Source organism: Tachypleus tridentatus, chromosome 13, assembly GCF_004210375.1.
Source record: "Tachypleus tridentatus isolate NWPU-2018 chromosome 13, ASM421037v1, whole genome shotgun sequence".
Taxonomy (NCBI): domain Eukaryota; kingdom Metazoa; phylum Arthropoda; class Merostomata; order Xiphosura; family Limulidae; genus Tachypleus; species Tachypleus tridentatus.
The window spans coordinates 165,950,441-165,977,028 of NC_134837.1; the positions used below are offsets into that span (position 1 = coordinate 165,950,441).

The 26,588-nt window shown below is 33.1% G+C and overlaps 1 protein-coding gene across 6 annotated transcripts in view; it reads right to left on the reverse strand.

Moving 5' to 3' along the window:
- LOC143237729 (uncharacterized) overlaps positions 1–26,588 on the reverse strand; it is a 265,149-nt gene that overhangs the window by 147,489 nt on the left and 91,072 nt on the right. For all 6 annotated transcript variants that reach the window (XM_076477265.1, XM_076477263.1, XM_076477266.1 and 3 more), the window contains exon 2: positions 13,522–13,656. In XM_076477265.1, coding sequence (XP_076333380.1) covers positions 13,522–13,656 — 135 coding nt within the window. The remainder of the gene's footprint in view (positions 1–13,521; positions 13,657–26,588) is intronic.

Below are 26,588 nucleotides of genomic sequence, written 5' to 3' on the forward strand. Positions count from 1 at the left end.
TAAATCAACTTCAACTTTCGTCACTAGCTAAAATAAATTATGCTTGTTTTCATAAATGACATCTTAACTTGCATTTATCGTAGTGGGTTTAATAACCATTCATTATCCTCTTCGTAAATATGAAGTAGTAGTAATTACTAGTTGACATAGCAAAATAAAACACTGTTAACGTTAATTGTGTTATAGAATTTAAAGCAGTAACGAATAGTTTAAGAGGATCAATAAATATCCGTGGTCTTCATGGCCTGGTCCGTAATTACATTGTAATTCAATCAAACCGAGCTAAAATAGTAGTACAAAGTAATTGCAATCGAAATGTTAAACACGTTAAAGGTGCGAGTGTGCGCGTGTGTATACATATATATGTATATAACCTAGAAACAGTTATAAGCCCTTGTTAATGAATAAAAACAAAAAACACAAGCAAAGCGAGATGAGATTTCAGTTTCCGCAGGTTCTAAAAATGTATTAAAATGCAATGAGTTTTAGTTTCATTCTGAAGCAGTTATCAAACTAGTATCAGCCAAGTTTATCAACTGAAAGTGTGAAAACTTCCTATTAAATTTAAACACACAATAAAAAACACGTCCAAATAAACCAGCAATTGTACTTGTATTTTCTGTAAAGAAGATCAGATAAGAAAATAAGTTACCAATAACATCACGTCCGAAATCCCGTAAGTGACATCTTTTTAGCGCCCTCTATGCTTTTCATTTCTTTCAGCAGAAAGATGCCAGAAACTGATAAGTCGAGCTTCAAGTTTTCCTTAGCGCTGCTGTGTAGGAGACATTCCTCACTATCAGACGGCTAATCCGTTCCGTCATGCTCTACTGCGGCCGCCTGAGATTCGTATGATAAATATGCTGTAGTGTCAAACATGATATGAAGGGGAAAATAATCCAATCTCTTTCTTTTCCACTACTTTAACTAGAAAAAGTAACACCTTTTAGTGAACTAATATACGCACAAGAAACAAAAATTTGCTTTTCCCGTTATTTTTATCACAGCAAACTTAGCCCTGTAGGTTTAGCTTGTACCAACACCTTAAGTTCCTTTGTTAATCCCAAGATATAACTACAACTCCGTGTATCTGACTAAAGACACTTTAAGAAATAGACACCACAACAAATAATGTATCTAACAATTATCTCATGTGATAATAACGCAAAAAAATAACAATAATAAAAGCTCAGTTTTTACACGGCAACAATGTATGATATAGTACAAGTATATGAGAGTTGTTTAATGTTATTTTAACAACATTAATTACAACATAAACGAGTGAGCACCAGCAGAGACATTCCTCAGATTAAATAACACTGACTGTAATACACACACACACATATATAGTAACTGAACATAAGTAAATTTTGTGGCAATCATCGGCCTTCAACAACTAATTAATAACGAAACTGTATTTGTATTAGCCAAATAAACTTAATATTTAATGGCTATTTGTAAATTAATACAAACTGTACCATATTATCAAATAAAGTATTTGTAACAACAAATGCTTGGACAAAACCAACCGTAACACATACCGAAAGGTAATTATTGAAAAATCCACTATACATAAAATTGGTTACGACATCGAACAATACAAAAATAGTAGAACATTAGGTGTAACAATTACTATTATAAATATCAAATATAACAATTGAAACAATACTAATTACAAAACCGCTCATAGAAATATTAGTGTTTTTTATTGACAGCTACGTCTCTTTTTATCTTGTATAAGACGTTTTAGGGCTTCATTCTGAGGCTTTTTGAAGAAATCAGTATAGAAACAAATAATGTTTGTAGCAGCCATTGGTTCAATAGTATTGATCCAATACGAATTCAGAAACAAATAAACTGATTGTAATAACAACTAAAAATTCTAGTAAAAGAAACTGTGATTAAAAAAACTGATTTAAAGATCTATTGATTAAACAACATTAAATATACAATAACAGTAACTGTAGTTACAAGTAGAGATGTTATAGACACTTGTAGATCTAGTTGTGTTTATGTAACAGAAGCAGTATTGGTTTGGTTTATTTTGAATTTTTGACAAAGCTACACGATGGCTATTTGCGCTAGCCATCCCTAATTTAGCAGTGTAGGACTAGAGGGAAGACAGCTAGTCATTACTACCCACTGCCAACTCTTGAGCTACTCTTTTACAAACGAATAGTGGGATTAACCGTCACATTATAACGCCACAACGGTTGAAAGGGCGAGCATGTTTGGTGTGACTGGAACTCGAACCCGCGACTCTCAGATTACGAATCGAGTGCCTTAACCATCTAGCCATGCCAGGCCCGAAGCATTATCGTACAAACAAGTCTGTAAACACCAAATTACTTGTACAGCAGTATTTTAATAAGAAACAGTTGAACAACGCTAACTCTAACAACTAGTGATTAAATAGCATTTGTTAAAACAACTCATCAAAATACGCTAGAAAAGTATGACAATATGGACAATGTGGCTTTATCACTTATTTATTACAGGCGATAAAGTTATACAAAAATAAGTACTTCCTTTATTTTATTGATGCTGACAACTGATAAACAATTATTTAACAAAACTCATAAATCAAGAAATATTTTTCAGAATACATAGTGGAGAACATTATATTAAACCGATTTTAAATATTTAAATCAACAATAAAAAAGTGATACGAGTTGCTTCCACAACATATCCTTTCAGCTGTCGAACATATCAAGCAGTTAAAAATGAAAATGGATATTCATACTTTACAATACAAGATCAAACCGGTCAAACAGCCGAGTACAACACTTATGGACTTATTTACAATCAGGTTGTCTAGACGGATACTGGGAAACAATCTTCTTCGTACTCTAGATGGTTTGTGGAAAGCCTACAATGAGGAATGGTATATTTTGTACATAATTGGACGCGGCGACTTTGACTGTAACAATGTGGTGAGGCTTCAAAGTCGTTTTAATATAACGTAATTAACCTCTGCAGACACGAAACACGCTATATTTACATTTGAGGATTGCAGTGCGAAATAAAAAATAACATTTTTAAGCTGCTGTTTTCAAATGTTAATTAACGAAGACGTCTCCCATATTTGAATTTTTTAAATTCTTCAGTACCACTTTAAGGAAATCTATAAGTTCAACCTATATTTGTAGCACAGGTGTTTACAGAGAATGACAACAAGAATCGAGCAAACATTAACCAGAACCAGCTTTGTTAGTATTGCTACGTGTGGTAGACTTTTAACATACTTTTGTTAATGGTAAACTGTGCTGTTACAACCTGGAAAAGTTTTAAACAGTAAATTTACCTACGGGTAGCGTATGTAACAACAAAAGCACAATAATAAATATGCATCCTCTAAATAAGTCCTACGAGCGTGACATAATTGCGATATTTCTTTGTGTGCAATAAAAATGGTGGAGCAACACAGTGTAAGGTTTTTCATGATCCACCATTAAATATTATCTTATGAATGGAACATTAACCAGAAACAGACTATTAAAACATCAACTAAGACTAAATGCGTACAGTACATAAAACAGTCGCAAATATCATAATACATTGTTTATCAGTTTCAACTTCGATACTTTATTATAAGTGTCAGCTATCTCAATACCTCTCATTAATGTAAAATAAAACGTTTCGTGTATTCTCGACAATTAAAACGATATTGCGCTAATGGTGCAATATTCTTCTTAAATGTGTTCTGAACTCGATGACGTTGTAGAAATTACTGCTACAAAAAACCTGATTCAGCCAGCTTTCCGAAAATTAACTATACACCTAATTCTACCTACTGACATCAGTTTCATTACATTGATAATCAACTTATAGTTGTTTATTTTGTCACTAGATGCCGCCGACCATCAGAGATTCCTAACGGTTTTTTTTCTTTCTTTTTTTTCGAGGAGTGGTCGTTTTCACGAATAAATCGATTTATAACACTGACTCCAATCTAGATTTCCGTGCTTTCGGTAGATAGGCTGTAATTACCCTAAAGATTTGGATAGTAGGTGCTCCTTTACAACTGGGGGATTGACGGTAATTAGAATTTCTATGACCTACGATAAAAAAACATGTCGCGAAACATTTGTGGTGTGAATATGTCTTATGCACTGACCTTGAATATTTTACTAATATTTACGGTATAGTCTTCATTATATTTCATTGTTAATTATATGCATTATTTTGTTAACTGTCTTGTCCATTTGATAGTTTAAATCTTTACTTTAGAACCGAATTTAACTATGTAACATATTTATTACCATAACGTCTTATAATCTAATGACAATTGACAGTATATAGCCCGTCTTAAATTCATTCTGTGTAACGATATTTGGTAATAAAAATATCTTTTCACTAAACTGGGGCGAAAACTTATAACTAAAATAGGTTTAAGATATATAATTAAATGCCCCCAGTAATACGATGATAAATACGTCTACGGCCTGTAACGGATTTAGTATTATATATTTATTTTAATATCGATATTTGTTTTAGTTAAACATGTATTTAGAAATGCACGTACCTTACACTGTTAAATGTGTTTTGCGAAAACCCCACCTATTTCTAAAATTTGTAGAAAATTCTCGAGTGTAAGAATTAACAATATAAGATTTACTACGCACGAGCGTATTGCTCAGCCAAAGGAAATTTCTAGAACCTCACCTTAACATTTGAAAACCGACGCGCCGAGAGATAATGTGTATTGTTGGTTTTCTACAGTCGGTGTACTATAAACCTTGGAAGCTAAAACTGTGATTAACGCTTATTAATCGAAAAACTGCAGATATTTGACCAGCAATGTTTATAGAGTTCGAAAACTGCAAACCGTTCAACTTCAGCGGTGAAAACAAAGAACTCACCTTGATCATTTAAGAGATAGCTAGCTTTCCGAAAAGTGAACTTGAAATTAATTAACCCATCGCGAATCGTCGATACAGTATTTAGTATCAGACTAGACAGAATACTCAGTAGTGTTTGTAAGTCTATAAAACTTTTGTATATACATAATTATTTGTAATAACCGTTATTATAAATTGTATTATTGTTCGTGTATTAAAACATAAATTCGTGTTAAAAAAGAAAACTGTGTGTATCAACCTTGTTAGCAAACATAATAAATCTGATGCATCTCTATATTCAATTAACTTCTCAATTTAAATCACGAGCTATTAGAAATTGTAATGTGTAACATAATAAACTGGAGGATCGTTCAAGATAAATTATAATACGTGACAGGACTTACAATGCTAGAAACCGTTGTGGGCAAAACACAGGTAGCCCTCTGTGTTGCTTCGTGCTTAACGTCAAACAAAATTCCACTAAATACTAATTACAAACACATATATTAGGTAAAGTATATGTTAGGTATGTATACTATATTCTTTGATAATACTTACTGGATGTGAAAGCGTTAGATATTTTAGTTTGAATGTCGTTTTTTATCGAACAAAGAATATTGCTATGAATTACAGATCTCAAATATTTGTGACTTTCGATATTCATTGCAAGATAGTTTATTTTCTATTATTACATATGAAATCTCGATGTGAATGACACGTAAATACAAGACGTAACTGAAAGGGTGGTCAACTTCAAACACTTATTTTAAAGAAAAGGCATAAAATGGAGTATAGTAAAAAGTCTACACGAGATATATATTCCAACACATGACATAGAAAGAACACCACTGGGTAACATTATTTACAATAGGATAGGTTGACGATAACTGATAGTGGTCGAAACTGCACTTCTTAGACAGTTTTGTCACTCTTTGTGAGCTTATGTGTTTCATAGAATATCTTTAAAAAAATTCCTTTTTTTAAGGCGCTACATAAATAAATAAGCCATTTCTTCCACCAACCGCATTCTGCTCAAGTAGTACACAGAATATATTAGAGAAAAAACAAAATTCGTCTCGCTTTTTTCGTAGAATTAAAAAAAAATAACTCATGTATTTACGAAAGCATGTTACTTATGCCTATTATTTTGCAAATCGCTGATCAAAGCAATCGAATCAGGACTTGTTTGTCAGTAAGCACATAGCTATATTATAATGTTCTCTTGTTGTTGTTTGTAATTAAGTGTAAAACTACATAAAAAGATTATCTGTGTTATGACCACCACGGGAATCGAAACTACGTTTTTAGCGTCGCAAGTCCGCAGACACACAGCTGTGCCGCTGGGGGCTAGTGTTCTGCACACTGTGGGTATCGAAACCCAATGTTTAGTGTTATAAGCCCTCATGCTTACTGCTGAAAACAGGGGATCCCGGATATGGAACAAAATAAGTTTCCGAAGTATATTTTAGGTGACGTAACCATATATAATTACTAAATTATAATTTAGAAAATCGGTCTTCAAGTTGCGAAATCACGAAAATTGAAGCCCTGCATGCCCAAGTGGTTAAGGCGCTCGACTCGTAATCCTGCGATTGCAGATTCGAAACCCTGTCACATCAAACATGTTCGCCCTTTCAGCCGTGGGGGCGTTATAATGTTACGCTCAATCCCACTGTTCGTTAGTAAAAGAGTAGCCCAAGAGCTAACGGTGGGTGGTGATGACTAATTGCCTTCCCTCTGGTCTTACACTGCTAAATTAGGGACAACTAGCGTAAACAGCCGTCGTGCATCTTTGCGCAAAATTCAAAAACAAACAAACAATCAACATATGCAGAGACTGAGGGGTCGATATTGATTTGAAATTTTAGAAATTGCAAAACAAATATTTATTTAAAGTTACTGACATCAACATAAGTTCTACATTATGCTTTATTTTTAACGTTTTAATATTTTTATTTTTAACTTAATATAATTCCTTTATAGTGTGAAGTTTTTAAAAAAAATTCACGAAGATAACACGTACTTTTGAAATCAGTGATGCTTTGATTCAAATGGAATCAAAATAGTGTTATTGATGTTTATCTAAGGATTAACGAAGTTAAAATTCTGGGTTCGACTCCCCACGGTGAACACAGGATAGCCCAGTTTGGCTTTGCTTTGAAACAAACAAACAAAAGAGATTGTATCTCATACAATTCTAACTTTTTTCTCCAGTGGGACTTAGAAAACGTGTACTTGTTGGATATATCCTTAATACCAGATTTAATATCTCTTTTATTATAAAAGAAAATCCCCTCTTTCTCAGCTTTACTTTCTTTAGTATTAACCAAGCAATACAGAGTTAGGTATTTCTTTACTTTTTTCAACGTTGTTTGTTGGTATTAGAACCTTTAAGTACAGAGAGAGGGGAAAAGTGAAACAATTGTTTTTAAATGATTACTCTTACGCACTTTATGTAATTGAAAAACGCCTTACTAAGTCACGAGTAATTTCTGTTGAAGAAGTCAAAACAAAATATTACAATTTATGTTGAAAAAGTCAAAACGAAATATTACAAGTTATGTTGAAACAGTGATAAAGTACTAGAAGTTATGTTGAAACAGTCATAAAATATCACAATTTATGTTGAAAAAGTCAAAACGAAATATTACAAGTTATGTTGAAACAGTCATGAAGTATCACAATTTATATTGAAAACGTCAAAACGAAATATTACAAGTTATGTTGAAACAGTCATAAAGTATTACAATTTATGTTGAAAAAGTCAAAACGAAATATTACAAGTTATGTTGAAACAGTGATAAAGTATCACAAGTTATGTTGAAACAGTCATAAAGTATTACAATTTATGTTGAAAAAGTCAAAACGAAATATTACAAGTTATGTTGAAAGAGTCATAAAGTATTACAATTTATGTTGAAAAAGTCAAAACGAAGTATTACAAGATATGTTGAAACAGTGATAAAGTATTACAAGTTATGTTGAAAAGGTCAATACAAAGTATTACTTCTCTAAGTATGCACACTCTTTCCCAACACAAAACAATATTAATGTTGAAGACCTAAAAGAAATCTTCGATATTTGCAAAGTACGTTTCGAAGTCAATCTAAGTCCTTTCAGGCGGCCTGACATGGCCAGGTGGATTAAGGTGTTCGACTCGTCATCTGAGGGCCGCGGATTCGAATTCCCGTCACATCAAGCATTTCAGCTTGTCCTTTCAGCCGTGGGGGCGTTATAATGTGACGGTCAATCCCGCTATTCGTTGGTAAAAGAGAAGCCCAAGAGTTGGCGGTGGGTGGCGATGACTAGCTGCCTTCCCTCTCGTCTTACCCTTCTAAATTAGGGACGGCTAGCGCAGATAGCCCTTATGTAGCTTTGTGCGAAATTCAAAAACAAATAAGTGCTTTTTATGGAAAACAGCCGGAATTTTTTTAACTGAAGTTTTATTTTTCAATATTAAAATCGATGAAAATGAAAAATTTATGTAAAAGAAACTGATATTTTTAAAGAAGAAATTCATTAACATAAGTAGCATGTTTGAAATCACGAAATAATTCCATTATCTGGTACTAATTCTCTCAACTGCATTTACTTCTAAGGCGATATATATTTTTCTACCTTAATTATCAGAGAAGATTTTACCGCTGACTAAAGCGCAGGTTCACCTCGTTTATTCTGGAGTCCTGTCGCGTTACTTCTGACAGAGCGCAGTACCGGCAGAGTTGTGCCGTCTCTAATTTCGAATTATCGATCACAGGGATGACAAACGACCAGAGAGTAACACTTATTTTTATATACGTTATTTGATTATTTATTACAATAACGTGTACAATGTGATTATATATTATCCAATATAATATAAGCATATACATTTTTACTATTTAATTTTCGAATAATTATATTTCGATTCATAATCTTTTTCATTCTGTTTATTGATAGGTTCAAAGCTGCACGTGTTTTACCCAATACGAGAACCTGTCTTTAGTGTTAGAAGCTCTCAGACTTACTACTGTTTGTTTGTTTTTTGAATTTCGCGCAAAACTACACGAGGGCTATCTGCGCTAGCTGTCCCTAATTTAACAGTGTAACACTAGAGGGAAGATAGCTAGTCATTACCACCCACCGCCAACTCTGGGGCTACTCTTTTACCAACGAGTAGTGAGATTGACAGTCACATTATAACGCCCCCCACGGCTGAAAGGGCGAGCATGTTTGGTGTGACGGGTATTCGAATCCGCGACCCTCGGATTATGAGTCGAGTAGCTTAACCACCTGGCCATGCCGGGGCCTTGTGACTATAAACAGATCTTGTTCCTATTTGTTTTCTTTATTCTGTGTTTATTTTAGTTTTACATAATTTGTTCCCGTTATATGATTACTTCATTTACTTTTCACGGTTATTATCTTTTACTCAATCTACACTTTTTAACTTTACATATATTTTATCTTTAATTTATCATGTAATGCATTTTTGACCATGATTAACTTTTCACTTATTTTAAACTAACTTTACCTTTTATTTTACCTCTATATATGGATGTATATTTACGTGTATCTATGACCGAAGCTTTAATGTCTCTTTCATTTTTATTTAACTGGTTTATTTTTTTCTTATTATAATCTGACTTCTCACTTATTTACGTCTTCACAGACACTACAGTTATTCCGAGTTTCACATGCTCTATATTTATTTTTATTCTCTGATTTGACGTATTTTTTACCTTTCCCAGATTTCACTTATATGATCCCAACTTTTTTTGCGTTTGTATTCTTATCTTTCAATACATTTTTCTAAATCTTTTTTCATAGTCGCAGATAATGCTGTAATAGTTTTCGAGGTTATACGTCAGTTTTTTTGCAAACACGTAGTAGTATTATGTTTCTCGCGCTACTTGTATAAAATCTTACACGTGTATATGCGTAAGGATACAGATTAGGTATTTATAGATTCTATATATCAAAACTGCTCTCACACTGTAAGATATTGGATAAGAAGTATCTCATAGAACATTTATCTTCTTTTTTGCTCTTCCTTCTTGAAAACACATGACAGGATAACTTCAAAATTTATTTAAGAGAAAAAGACTTGTGTGAGACCAAAGAAAGCTAACTCAGCAGTAGCCAAAACAACAGGAATGTTCGTTTTGTTAAAGAAAGCTTATCTGAATTGATTAAAAAAACGCAAGAGCAAAAGTGCTCCAAGCATTAAATATACAACACTTTTTTTATCCGTTTGTTTTTAAACCTGTATTTTGAATTTCGTGCTTTAAATATAAATAGTTTTATAATTCAGCATTCCGGTAAGGTTGTCGAGAAGAAAACGGAGATTACAAGAGCTAAAAAAAATTGTACGCTGTTGAATGTAAATTTGCTACATAACTGTTCGGGATTTAACACGGTAGTTAATTCGTGTCTATCTATCTGATTAATTGCCTGTATGTCAGGTAGCTTACATCTGTGGAGTGCAAAACAAGCATTGCATTGCTGTAGCCCACTATTTTTTAAGCGGACCTAGACCGGTTCTAACATTTTACTTTCCTTTTAAGTCTTTAAGTAGGTTGAATTCGTCAACACTATTTTCGTATGCAGAGGTTTTTGCATATCTTCCCTACCCCCCACTGTGTGTTATGTATAATCAACACAGACGCATAGTAAAGTTTTTTTTTTTTTGTATTAGAGCAACTGTAATCTATTATCATTTTAAACCTTGAAGGGAAAAAATGCTTTAGGTAGCGAAGTGATGAGTTAAGACAAACTGTTTGTTGTTTTTTTCTTTTTAGGCACAAATGCTTTGAATGAGTAAAGTGGCCCACATTTCCAAACATTTATGTTGGTCTTTGTAAAATGCAAATCGAAACGGTGAAGTAGAAGTATCCATCTATGCGAATACGTGTTTGCATCTTACAACAGAAAATGTTTAAACATGTTTAAAAGTGTGGTGGAACTCCTTAGCGAATTAGTTATTAAAAGATTCAAATGTAAAGTTCAGGATTCACAGAACGAACGATCAACTAAAGAATGTTTTACAAGAATAACACATGTCGCTAAAAGTCTGAGAATACATGCTTAGTAGTGACGCGCACATGCATTAGTAACACCTGAAAGATCACTCTAGCGTACACGTAGCACTGGTAAACTGAAATCCAATGATAATAAATTTTCCAAATTGTGAGCGAGGATGGCTGGTGAATACGAAAGCAGATATATATGTTAATAAACGGTAAACAATTTAGTAGGTTTATATTTTTTTTAAACATTTTCCATTATGGTTTTATGAGTTAACATTTTAAACAATTAAATTTTCCATTACGTTTTTATGAGTTAACATTTTAAATAATTAAATTTTCCATCACGTTTTTATGACTTAACATTTTAAATAATTAAATTTTCCATCACGTTTTTATGAGTTAACATTTTAAATAATTAAATTTTCCACTATGGTTTCATGAGTTAAGGTTATAAACAATTAAATTTTCCATTACGTTTTTATGAGTTAACATTTTAAACAATTAAATATTCCATTATGTTTTCATGTTTTAACATTTTAAACAATTAACTTTTCCAATATGTTTTCATGGGTTAACATTTTAGACAATTAAATTTTCCATTACGTTTTTATGAGTTAACATTTTAAATAATTAAATTTTCCATTACGTTTTTATGAGTTAAGATTTTAAATAATTAAATTTTCCATTACGTTTTTATGAGTTAACATTTTAAACAATTAAAATTTCCATTATGTTTTCATGAGTTAACATTTTAGACAAGTAAATTTTCCATTACGTTTTTATGAGTTAACATTATAAACAATTAAATTTTCCATTACGTTTTCATGAGTTAACATTTTAGACAATTAAATTTTTCAATACGTTTTATGAGTTGACCTTTTAAATAATTAAATTTTCCATTACGTTTTTATGAGTTAACATTTTAAACAATTAAAATTTCCATTATGTTTTCATGAGTTAACATTTTAGACAAGTAAATTTCCATCACGTTTTTTGAGTTAACATTTTAAATAATTAAATTTTCCACTATGGTTTTATGAGTTAAGGTTATAAACAATTAAATTTTCCATTACGTTTTTATGAGTTAATATTTTAAACAATTAAATTTTCCATTATGTTTTCATGAGTTAACATTTTAAACAATTAAATTTTCCATTATGTTTTTATAAGTTATGTAAGCTGTCCAACACTTCATCACTTTATTCAAATTTACATGAGTTAATTTCAATAGTATATCTATTTTGAAAATCTCGGCAAATGTATAATCCAAATTCACAGAAGATCAGAAATTATTTTAATATACGCACAAAAAGATCTCATGTAAGTTCCACACTCTTAAGACTTTATTTGTACTTCCACTACCTACGATATCATATCAGAAATATTTTGAAGTGGGTGTCTTTTTTTCTAGTATCACGTGAGTTGTTATGAATAAGTCTATAGAGTCCATAGTCGTATTGATGAAATATATAATAACATAATCAACTAAACCGCTATATCAAGTGAAAGGAACTTTATAGTCGTCACTTCTAGCTCTAGATAAATAAACACGGTGAAAGAAATCTTTATCAGTCTCTTATATATTATTAATTAAGCATTTATATAACTTCCTTTCTGGATAACTATATACACAGAAACTATTCAAATGTGAGCGTGCGCATACACACATCTGTGTGCATAAACAGGTGTAAAGTTACATGAAGTTTAACAATATATGAAACACTAAGGAATACACATGTATTTTAATATTTAAATGATATATTAATTTCAGTATGTAGCCTTACAATAAGGAGGGCGCTCATAGAATAAACAAATAAAGTAGTTTTTATATTTAGTAATAAATCATTTTTGTATAACTAATGGAAAGGGCATAAGCTGGGTTTATTTCAAACTTATACCGATAACTATTATGGTGTATGTGGTGATATAACAACACCAGTATTTAGACTTATGTTACTGGGGTATGAAATTAGTATTAACTGACAACGGACGGTGAATTTATAACTGGACTAGGTATGAGCATTTGGGTTTCGTCTTTTATTATCTCTTGTTTTAATACTGGTCTCTCACTCACGATTTGATGGATAACTGAAGAGACGAGAGTATACCCAATGCTGTTTTGCCGATATTACAGCACATATTCCCCTGGGTTTTAGTGTAATTCATACCTGACATATAATTCCATCTTCCTTTGTCAATGCGTTATTTAGTTGTAAATATCTTTCTCGTTGTTCTAATAATTACAGGTGCTGTAAGTTATAGTTTTTAGCTCTACAAAGACTATGTTGTACACAAGATTTTTTTTTTTTTAATTTTGTAGCTACAGACTAAACGAGAAGACATCTAGTCAACAGTACCCACTGCTAATGCTTGGGTTACTCTTGTTTGACCGAATATTGACTGTCACTCTTATAGCACACCCATGAATCCAGAAGGCGGATTGAGTTTTTACAGCAAACCATCATCTTTCGGATTCACAATGTGCACAAGCTAACCACGAAGCCACGCACGGCCCTGCTGTTTTCATAATGAAATAACATGTTTCTCATACTTAGGAACATTTCATCAGAAATTTTCGTTTGATAAATGGCAAGCATTACTTTAGAGTGAGACTGACGATGTAACGAAACCTATACTTTTAATCAATTATAAAATATTGTACTTGTACTTACTCTAGCATCCGTGTTCAAATAGTTACTTGGTTCGTTACTCTCCGCGTTGATGTTTTCATTTACACAGTCGATTCTGGGTTTGGAAGTTTCTGTCAGTTCTTTCTTCTTTTCATTTTCAAGATTTACTGCCATGTTCTATAAAGCAAAGTTCAAATTATAATAAAGTTTGTCACATTTCACTAACATTTGTGAAAAGAAGACTTTCGACAGCTATTAATTACTTTTACTATTTATAATAATTACTATTAATTATTAATCATTATATTTTAAATGTTCTAAAATATCAAATAATGTTTTTGACTAATCTTATGAAATATTACTTACGGCTAGACGTTAATAAATAGTAGTCTAGTTAATTCACCAAAATGAAAGACATTTTAAATTGAAAACAAACATTGACAGTCTTATGTGAGACATTGCGAAGTATTGTGTAAAAGTCACTCTTTCTCTATTCCCCCCCCCCGTGACTCAGCGGCATGTCTGTGGACTCTCAACGTTAGCAACCGAGTTTTCATATTCGTTGTGAGCAGATAGCCCGTTGTGTAGCTTTGTGCTTAATTTTAAACAAACATAATCCGTTGCTAACGAATTATTGATAAAATGTAGAGGTTTTTTATTTATACCAATAAAGTAACTTGTTTTTATTGTACTGAAAACAGAAATACTTCATTCTTAACTAAGTTTTCAAAAACAATTTATTAAGGTCTGCAGAAAAGGTATTTTAATAGTAGTAAAAAAAATGATACGGTCGATAAGCGAGGGCTGTTTCTACGATACACAGGTGTAAGTGGAAATTGGCAGATTGGTAACTGATTTGATCATTTGATCATATTCGCTTACACACACAAAGGCTAATGTACAAACTTTTCAGCTTTACTGAGAGTCGGTTTTTTATTGTGGGCAAAGAGTGGCATAATGGATAGAATGCTAAATTGCAAATCCGCGAATCCATAGTTTCCATCTCGTTGCCAAAAACTCGCGTTCATGCTGTTAAAGCCGGGAGGGGGCTATCAGTGGTTTGGTTTGAATTTCACGCAAAGCTAATAGAGGGCTATCTGCGTTAGCCGTCCCTAATTTAGCAGTATAAGAATAGAGAAAAAGCAGCTAGTCATCACCACCCACCGCCAACTCTTGGGCTACTCTTTTACCAACGAATAATGGGATTGGCTGTCACAATATAACGCCCCCACGGCTGAAAGGGCGAGCATCTTTGGTGTGACGGTGATTCGAACCCGCGACCCTCAGGTTGCGAGTCGAATGCCTTAACCATCTGGCCATACCGGGCATAGGGTTACCAGCGACGCTCAAAGCTTACAACTGAATTAGGATAACCCAAGAGTTGGCGTGTGGGTGCTATTGATTAGCTGATTTAGAGTAAATTAGGAAAGGATACCGCAGATAGGCCTCGAATAGCTTTGCGCTAAAATTCGAAACAGAATAACAAAAGAACGATTCTGCTTATCTACAGTATTTGATATATTGTAGGACAATACTTATTTTTCAGAGAGTATATATTTCATATCAATTTTGCGTTCCAGTTTACTTTGAACATCCCACATATTTCTGATATCTATTACCTTTTCCACATGTATCTACTTTGTTAGAATGGTAAAGATGTTTTTTCTATCCTACATACCAGATATTTTTTGGCTGGTAAATTAGCATATTATTATCCTACAACAATTAGCGGGATTACTTCTTATATAATATCCGCTTACTGATAGCAGCATCACATATTCTATAATATCCGCTCACTGTTGGAGACATCGCATCTTATACGTTTCCACAATAAAATGGCGTGCAATATAATTACAAAATGGATCTCAATAACTTGTTTTAATCAGAGGTATTGACACACAATTCTGATCCTATTAGATCCTATTTTTATGTTCATCTCAAGTACGGTCCACATGGATATGATCTCCAGTAACTGATGTTATAAAAGCAGCTGTGCAAACCTAGACTTGTAACATTGTATCCGAATTTTACAGGAATGCGATATAACTTAGAATCAATGAAGAAAAAAACCTATCCTACCTAATATTGAGAAGGTTTGTGTACATCCTTATCAGTTTTGAGTCCCCTAGTGGCACAGCGGTATGTCTACGGATTTAAGTACTAAAAATCGGCACAGATAGCCGTTTGTGTAGCTTTGTTTTTAACTATAAACAAACCTTATTAGTTTAAAAGTAAATTGTTTTTGGTTATAATACGATGCAGCTGGATTACAGGAAGTAAAGACCCTTTAATTTTGAAAACACCTTGTATCAGTGCTTCGGAAGCAGTTACAGTATTGATTCAGTATCAGTGTATATTTAAATAGGATAATTTAATGAGATACCATCATTCAGAGACAACAAAATATTAATCCAACACTTTAGTCCTAGGTAGCAATAATGTTCAGTTTCTGTTCTTGTATATACGTCATTCAAATATTATATAAATTCAGTTTTTGAACCATAGAGAAGCTACGAACAACTGAACGAGTAATATAAATATATGTATATAATTTTGAATATCATAAACTTCTAACATTACTTTAAAGATTCAAACAAAAGATTCTATCTATCCCGAACAGTTGCATGTTAGTTTTGTTTCACTTTCTGCTCGTGCATACTCACGCACATAACAAAGCCTATCACCCAGTTTGAAAACTGGTGATCGCATTCATATACCGGAACGTCAAGAGAGCTAGAGTGCAATTACCACACCTAACGTTATCTGGGTAAATAATCATTCTGAGAACAATCATGTGTCAAAAAGTAAGAAGTTGTAAATAACGTTAGGGATAGGTAAATAACCACAAACATGTGACTTTTTTTTTGTTTCAGGTGGGTAAACAATACTGTCCTTAGGTGGATATATTATTGAAAAAACGTATTTTACTGCCCTAACATTAAAGGACAGTCTTCAAGTAAACCTTATATGGACATACTACGCACACTTAAGCAAACCTTATATGGACATACTACGCACACTTAAGCAAACCTTATATGGACATGCTACGCATTCTTTACCTATAATAATGACATTTTCCTTTTACCATTCATAATAAAAGAAGCTCTTTTTAAATAGTCATATCGTAACTTAAACATTTCATATATATTTCTAGGTCAGGATTTGTAAGTCATAGTTTCATATATTACACGGTCATCTCACACAAAGCGGCGAACTAAAGAACTCAAACTGTGAATTAAGAAGTAAGAAAGCTCAAGAATTTGCGATACGTGATAATAAGATCTGTAAAAGAGCTTTATTTTCTACGTTTCTTTAGGTCCGTATTGTGTAAAATTTGCATTTAGACATGATAATTCTTCGTTCACAAAGAACTGAAAAACTATACTTAATAGTTTTGTTATATCACCAAGACATTTCATGGTTGTTTTCAGAGCTCAACCACGAATTATTTTTAGGTGGAGAAATCATGAACATTTTTTTTCTGAAAATAGTGAAGAAAACGTCATTTACTGACTCAATGTGTACGTATTCATATATATATATATATAAAACGTGCATGATAAATCCATATCACAGTTGTATATTAAACAAGGTTTTCTTAAACTAAAACCATAATGGCCCAACTATTTATACGCTAGTGGAATAAAGCCATAATGACCTACAACTATATGCTAGTCGAATAAAGCCATAATGACCTAGCTATATACTAGTGGCATAAAGCCATAATGACCTAGCTATATACTAGTGGCATAAAGCCATAATGACCTAGCTATATGCTAGTCAAATAAAGCTATAATGACCTAGCTATATACTAGTGGCATAAAGCCATAATGACCTAGCTATATGCTAGTGGAATAAAGCTATAATGACCTAGCTATATACTAGTGGAATAAAACCACGATGACCTAGCTATAAACTAGTGGAATAAAGTCATAGCGACCTGTAACTTCATGCTGGTGGAAAAGGGTCATCATGCATGTAGGTCTTTTCTCTAAAGGGTATAAAATATGCAGACTGGGAAGAAATTGTCTTTTATCCTCTTTGCATGCAAGTGATCACATTGATAACTTATTTGCCTAAAATACTATACAAATATTTAGTTAGTTATATAGCGAAGGTTTGTTTTGCGGCACTAAATATTATTTTAAGATGATCCAGTAGCTTTCTTGTGTTAGAACATAAACAGTTATTTAATAAATATACAAACACAAATATGTTCGCTAAGATAAAAACAAAAGTATTAAAAGCGCTGTTGAAACTGTGATAAAGAAACGTTTCTAAACACTTAAAATATGTTTCGATTTGTGACGTGCTAATTCAGTGTGAAAGAATAATCCTAAGTTTAAAAGATTAAATCCGCTTGGTTGCACCTCTTAGCAGCATGTTTAAGTAACAGTTTCACTGGTGTTTGTTCAAACGGAAGATTGTACGGACTAACAATCAATTCACTCCTGATAAAACAGATACAATATCGTCATACGCCAGTCGACATGCACTTAAAAAGCTCAACTTGAAATAGGCTTAAGGCTGACAGCACTTTGAAATAAGTACAAAAACCATAGAAAGTTTTATGGATTTTACATTACAAGGGTATAAATCCTGTTCTACTGACAAGTCAATCTGAAAACAAAACAAAACTAAACATTAACCCTAATACCATTCCAGTGTCTGTATTAGACATACTTTGGAACTGTAATGGATGAAGTACAAATTAATATTTATGCAGTTTCCCACGGGTATTCTTTTTTACTGAACATTTATTGCAAATATTTTTTTACACTAGTGAATTTAATGTTTTTGACCTTTAATAATAAATTAACTCAGATCTTTAAGATGTAGCAATAGAGTTTGTAAAGTACTAGCTTTTGTATTCATTCGATATGAAGTATCGATCTGTAATAAAGTAACAACAGAAACCAGACTAACTCATTTGTATTGATAATAAATGTCATTAAATAGCGCCTTCCACAAGACATCAGTATTAGTTTTGTTCAAATTTGCCATGTCCTCGAGCATACAGCAATCATAACCGTTAGTCTGAAGTTTCACATGGGGTTTTGTTTTCTGAAATTTTTCATTATTAAAATATCGTCAAACCACCATAAAATTGTGATCAGATTTTACACACTTATTTTCGTTAAGAACACTTATATAGTATAAGGTAAATAGTTTTCAGAGATCGTGATGTAATTGTTAGTATATCTCCTCCAAAATATTTTAAAAAGACATAATAATGTAGTGACAACAAAATCAAGCATTTTCATATTCTAATGGAATCACTTGGTTTATAACGTTCACAGATTGCCGCTGAAACGTGGTGAGAAAATAGCGGTTGTGCGAAATTCATGTTTTCAATTTTATTTCCACATTAGAAGACTAGTTTCGTGAGCAAACTTCAAATAGTTTTCACATAACGTTAAGAATATAGATGTACGTAAATTTAGGACAAAATACGTTTGTATCATTAGGCATGTTCATGTTCTGTTTTTTTCACTTCTGAAATAAATACATTTATGTATCGATAGCATTACCAAGAGAAAGGAAAAGAAATATACAATATGTCTGCAAACTTACAATGCTAGAAACCGAGGTTAGATACAAAGATTATCCGTTCTGCAGTTTTGCACTTAATTACAAACAAACCTGAATTTCGTACCGCAAAATAACCTGAATGTGTTTTCCCTCTCTTTTACATTATTTCAAATATTTATTTTTAGTATATAGCTTTCTGAGAAGTAAAATACATGACAATCACAAATATTTCACTAAAATCTGATCTTATATGGTTTATTCATGTAAGTACTAGATGTACTTCAACAGAGTTCCCGAAATGTTTTGTTTTAAGAGCAAATCAAACCAACATTAAAAGTAACAAATACTTTTATTTCTTCCTTTCGAAGTTCATATGTCATACAGCTTTGCAACTTACAGAGTACATCATTTTTCTTGTGATTCATGGCATATGTACGTTTTACTTTAGTCACGACAGTACAAATTTCAACGTTAAATGTTCCTTACGTGACAACATTTTAGTGTCCACTGAGTGACTGACAGACGACATACTACAGTATAGAGGTAAACGAAGTCAAAACAGTTATCCTTCCAGATGATCTTCGGACTCCTATCGGGGAAACCGTCATATAATTTGCGAAACATCACGATGTTTCCTCCAAATGCAAAAACTAACTCATCAGGAAATGTGACTAGTTAGTTATGGTTTCCTTCTAACGATAGTTATTATAGTTTTCTTCTAACGATAGTAAGTTATGGTTTTCTTCTAACGACAGTAAGTTATGGTTTTCTTCTAACGATAGTTAGTTACAGTTTTCTTCTAACGATAGTTGTTATGGTTTTCTTCTAACGATAGTTATTATAGTTTTCTTCTAACGATAGTAAGTTATGGTTTTCTTCTAACGACAGTAAGTTATGGTTTTCTTCTAACCATAGTTACGGTTTTCTTTACGTATCATGTTAGTGATAACAATTAAATACAGATGATCTTTTCTTCATGTTATTTATGCTGTTCTGTTAATAAATATTTATACAAGTAGATAATCCCGTGCTCCTGTTGTTTATATTGTTCTCCTGCAAACAAATGTTTATAACAAGTAGATAATGCAGTCTTTCTGATGTCTGTATTTGTAGATAATCCCGTCCCGCTGATGTATATATACCGTTCTCCTGCCAACAAATGTTTATACAAGTAGATAATCCCGTGCTCATGTTGTTTATATTGTTCTCCTGCAAACAAATGTTTATACAAGTAGATAATCCCGTGCTCATGTTGTTTATATTGTTCTCCTGCAAACAAATGTTTATACAAGTAGATAATCCCGTGCTCCTGTTGTTTATATTGTTCTCCTGTTAACAAATGTTTATACAAGTAGATAATCCCGTGCTCATGTTGTTTATATTGTTCTCCTGTAAACAAATGTTTATAACAAGTAGATAATCCAGTTCTCCTCTTTCTGATAATTGTCATGTTGTTTATATTGTTCTCCTGCAAACAAATTTGTAGATAATCCCGTCCCGCTGACGCATATATACTGTTGTCCTGCCAACAAATATTATGTTGTTTGACAGTCGAGTTCTTTTCCTGACAACTACTTGCACTTTTTGATAATCAAGTCGACTGCTATAATACTTATAATATCAGATATTCATGTTTTTCTGCTAAGAAATTCATGCATTTCTGCAAACAATTTTTTATGGAATTTGTAAAGTACTCCTGCCAACAATTATTTATAGTATTTTGACAGTCACGTTCTCTTTTTAACATATAGCTTTATAATTTGATAGTTGCCTTCTCTTTGTAACAAATGTTCACAACATTAGATAGACACGTTTCCCAATAACTGTTTTACTGTTGAAGTGGATATAATTTCCTGTTCACAAATTTCTGTACTGTCGTAACCTAGTGATGTTTATATTTTGTTTTGTTTTACATTCAGTGCCTAAAATGACTTATATTTATTATAACGGCCCGGCATGGCCAGGTGGTTAAGGCACTCGACTCGTAATCTGAGGGTTGCAAGTTCGAATCCCCGTCACACGGGTGTGGGGGGGTTATAATGACACGGTCAATCCTACTTTTCGCTGGTAAAAGAGTAATCTAAGAGTTGGCGGTGGGTGGTGATGACTAGCTGCCTTCCCTTTGATCTAACACTGCTAAATTAGGGACGGTTAGCGCAGATAGCCCTCATGTAGTTTTGTGCGAAATTCAAAAGAAACCAAACAAAATTTATTATAATAATTTTAATCTGGTGCACCTGACCCTTATGGGTATCTAAAATTAAACATACCCAAATACCCACAATGAATAAAAGCGACTATAATAATTTTAATATATTAATATATTGCGATATAATTTAAAACCAAACTTTTATGGTTTATTTCAGTATAAAAAAATTATTCCTGTTTGTCTTTTGAAATTAGGCCTGGAATTTTCTTCCACAAGACGTAGAAACATCGAAGGTGTTTTTGTGCGTGAGTGTGCGTATGGTTCGAAAATAATAATGCACGCCGTACATATTCCACTAAAAAATGAATTAAGTAAATAAACAAATCAGAGCTAAAAATATATCAATTATATTTTGTAATATTTGCAAATTATTATCAATACCTGAGCCTATATTTATGTAGGTTCGTCCATGATTAAGAAGTAATAAAACTTTTGCACTTGATTGGATCTCCAGGTCATTACACTTTAGCATAAGATAATAATTATTCGAGATAACTAGAAATATCAAAGATAATTAAGATGGTTTTACGTTCCAAGAAAAGCAAATAATATAAAGAAAAAACGATGTTGTCGGATTCAATGAACACACTGGAATATCAATGGTGACAACCCTATCGAAATTATTACAATACTTAATTGGTTGACTTTGAATCCGTTTTTAAATGGTGAAGATCAAAACTAAGCTAGAAAACGTAAGTTGGATCGTATATTCTTTCTCAAAGTTCATTGTATGTTAATTCTCAGTAATAAGTTTATGCTTCGAATGGTATTATTCATACGGATAAAATATTGTTATTAATGAAAATTTTGTTTTACACTGGCAAATATACGTAATTAATGGTGATAATATTGCTTTAAAACCAGAGACACGGTTATTATACAAAAAAGGTATACCATCATCAAAAATCAACGAAAGAAAACACCAATCTGCCGATTGTGGCTTCCAATTATTGTAGAGAATGAGCCAGATGTTCTCAGCAGCAACCGACGACGTACCAATGTTCAGATTATTACACACAGGTTTCACAGTGTCAGTATGTATGTCAGATGTCGTGTGAAAAGCTTTCTTTAAACATCAAGGAACAAGACAGATATGAAATAGAAATCATATAACCCAAGCTCGGGTTATAAGGTTTCTATTTCATTTTTATCAAGACTTCTCGGACCTACGTGTTTTAGAACATAATGAAAGGAACAAGACAGCTATTTTACAATAGTACCAAGAACAAATCCAATGGACCAACGAAGAGTGCAGTACCATTCATTCTACAGAATAATTACGCTTTATCTTTCAGGTAAGAAACACGTGGGAACGTCATGCATATGGTGATAATGAACGTGTCATATTTGTATGAATAAATACTAGTGAACGTATCAAGCTTTACATTTTCCAGAACGATGTCATTAATATAACACGCCATAGGGTTCATATCATTTGCCCCTTGGTTCTGCCATATGCTAGTACATTGACCACGATTTCAGCATAGTGAATGATAATGCACTTCTCCCTTGTTAAACTTGTTTCCACATTTCTTCTAGAAGAAGTGATTAACTGTACTGAACAGTCTGCACGTTCACCGTATTTCAATCCAACTGTACATAGGTGGGATGCGCTTAGAACTGGTCGACCTCAATATCTGAAGATGCCTTGGAAACACTTTTATGGAGGAACAATCGAAGATGATTCAGGAAATTATTGCCCTGAACATGCAACATTATTATACCAGGCTGGTCTTGCTGTTCGAAGTGACCATACTTCAAATTAAAGCAAACTGTCGAAACTGTAGACATGTAAAACTACCTACAGTAAACATCCATTTCAATACATGTTAGAGACGACGAGGATCTTGGTTTCCGTAAACAAATACTTGAAGGAATAGCTGATAAAATTATAGCAGTGGTTCTGACTTCTCAAACCTAATACTTCGTAAGTTTCAATGATAATTTAATTCCTTTAGCAGTATAGATTATTGTTGTTTTACAGAATTACTTAGATAAATATAATATTATAAATATTATTATGGAGCTAATTGACGCTAGCCGATGATATCTAAAAATGTATTTGTGTAATGTGATAGGACAGGATTGCCGGAAGCTGTATAACAATGTTGTTTTTCAGATTAAAGTTTAGTAGAATCAAACTGAAAAGACGAATTATTTTTTCTGTCTGCTCTCATCACAATAGTATCAGTTAATCAGTTAATAATTCGATTCGCTACAAGAGTTACCACAGTTGTTTCCTGAACAACATATAATTGTCTTCTTTACGTCAACGTCCACACAAACGGGTTCAATTATTTTAGAAAACCCTTTGGCAAGACAATTTATTATCCTTATCTCCATTAAACTGTGAAACTCATTTTAAAATAACGCCTGTTAGAGCTAACTTCGCGTTTTCTTTCGCTCACTAATTTTCTGACTGAACTGCACTTTTTTGTTCATTTTACTTCACTTGACTTCGTAATCAATGTTTATATCTTGCTCAACTGAGGCCTGAAATTTTCTCTAAACTACACGATTGGATGATTCAAGAAATACCGAATATTCGAGAAACGTGACGTTAACAATATAAGTACAGTCTAGACAACAATGTTATTGCAAACACATCGTATGAATTGTACAGTTACACAACCAAACCTGTCAAAATTGTTACCTTTAAAATAATTCATTTTAAACCTCTTGTTATGAAATCTAAATAATAATTAAATATTAAATTACCAACTAATAACACACTTAACAGTATTGTATATTCAACGTAAGTATTTAAGTAAAGGTAGTGGGTTAAAAGCTATATAACCCAAATAGCAGATGATATTGATTGTTTGTTTGTTTGTTTTTGAATTTCGCACAAAGCTACTCGAGGGCTATCTGTGCTAGCCGTCCCTAATTTAGCAATGTAAGACTAGAGGGAAGGCAGCTAGTCATCACTACCCACCGCCAACTCTTGGGCTACTCTTTTACCAACGGATAATGGGTTTGACCGTACATTATAACGCCCCCACGGCTGGGAGGGCGAGCATGTTTGGCGCGACAGGGATGCGAACTCGCACACCTTAACACGCTTGGCCATGCCGGGCAGATGTTATTGATTTCGACTTTTTTAAATGATTTGAGGAACCCACGCTAATTACTTAAAAACTTTATACTAATAACACCGTAGCCCCCCCCCAGTTGCTCAGCGGTGTGTCTGCGGACTTAAAACGCTAAAAACAGGGTTTCGATACCCATAGTGGGCAGAGCACAGATAGCTCATTGTGTAGCTTTGTGCTTAATTCAAAACAACAACAACAATAACACCGTTTCGACCACCTCACTGCAGCTGTCCTTAGGCTTAACTGTAATAAGTCTGAACACGGCTGCAATGAGATAGTCGATTATATGTTTCGAATATTCGCTAAACCTCATTTTCTAGGAAAAGCACCTAGTGGACAGCATAAACTGTCAACTCTTGGGCTACTGTAATTTAATAATGAAACTTGACGGTCACTTTTATAACACACCCACAGACCACGCTCGACCAGGGTTGGTCATAAACGTCTCTCTGTTACAGTTTTTCAAGCTACTAGCCTTAGTTGTCTAACTCGGTACTTTCCAAACTGTTTGTGGCAATACTGATCGTTTAGTAATATACATTTCTTATCAATTTGATCGATGATTAGCCGTTAGTGCTCACTATTATACTACCTGTCAATAAAATCACATGATACACAATGGGGAACGATAGCGACAAACAAAATGCAGGTTTAACACATGTGATGTCACTTTCTTATAAACGTATCGCAAAAGCGTGGATTGTGATGGTAAGCCATAACAAGTCGAACACTAAAGAATTTATTTATTTTTTATTGTACTCATGATATTTGTAAAGACAGTAGGATATGTAGGTATTACGAGATGTCAGGTTGCACATAGTATCGATCAGATAAATAAGTAGGTTAAAAGCCTGCGCTCGAGAATCAGTTACACGTGCAAACAGACATTCTTTTCTTTCATCAGCGAAATTACCACCGCCGTTATGAGGTTGCTGAAGCACTCACAGAAATATTCAGTTCTGTGGTGTCTTCCGGCGGTGAATATTTTGTATGTAAAAAGAAACCCACTATAGCACTTCTATAGTAATTATTTACCATTTCAAGTTGGTTCTATACAACTCTATTTATAACTATCTTTACAAACAAAATGCAAACGCAATACCCATGTTTATTTTTAATAGAATTCAACGAAGTTTAAATTTTTGTAAATTTATTACTCTTAAGTTTAAAATAGTATAACTGTAATACTATATAGAAATACATCGTAAACATTTCAAATTAAGAATTCTGGACTTTGGTGAGCGAAACTGATACTATTCTTTAATAAAAAAGCTAAAACTGTTAGCTCTGCGTTTTGTGATATCAAATTATCATAAATTTACTTGTTACATGTGGTACTTTACTCATGTTTACGCCTAACGTTTGTCCAGCTCTTGAATATAAGATAACTGGGTCAAAAACATAAATGTTCTCAAAATTAGGAAAATTTATCTTATATAGTGGTGTATAGCTTCAATAAATGAATAACATAAATATCATTTTGTAATCCAAGTCGCCCAGCTAAGCTCTGGTATTGTATGACAGTACTCTTCGCCAATAACGTACAACACGTAATAAGCGGTTGAAATATTTAACTTTCTGGAAATCCGTGTAAGACCGTGTTTTTGAATTTCACGCAGAGCTACACAAAGACTATCTGCGCTAGCCGTCCCTAATTTAGCAGTGTAAGACTAGAGGGAAGGCAGCTAGTCATCACCACCCACCGCCAACTCTTGGGCTACTCTTTTACCAACGAATAGTGGGTTTGACCGTTACATTATAACGCCCCCACGGCTGAAAAGGCGAGCACGTTTGGGACGACGGGGATGCGAACCCCCGACCCTCGGATTACGAGTCGCATGCCTTAACCCACCTGGCCATGACGGGCCCTCCACGACTGAAAGGACGAGCATGTTTAGTGTGATGGAATTTCGAAGCCGCGACTATCAGATTAAAAGTCGAGTCCGTTAACCATTTGGTCATACCGAACATGACTTGAAGTTACAAATTATGTTTTAATTGTTCAACCATTAAAAACGGAAATGAAAAAAATAATACAATAATATACTTTGATGTTAAGAATTTGAATTGTAAAACAACTGAAAATCTTAAGTTTTACGTCCTTTTCTCTTTATCAGATTTGTTTAGTCTTCATTTTGCTTTGTTATATTCGTGTTTACGTTTAACTCATTCTCGAAAATAATTGTTTTGAAATTTATAGGCTTAACAATAACAGTATCAGTTACTGCGTTAGTAATAACAACGTTAATAAGTTATGAAATATAGATGGAGACTGC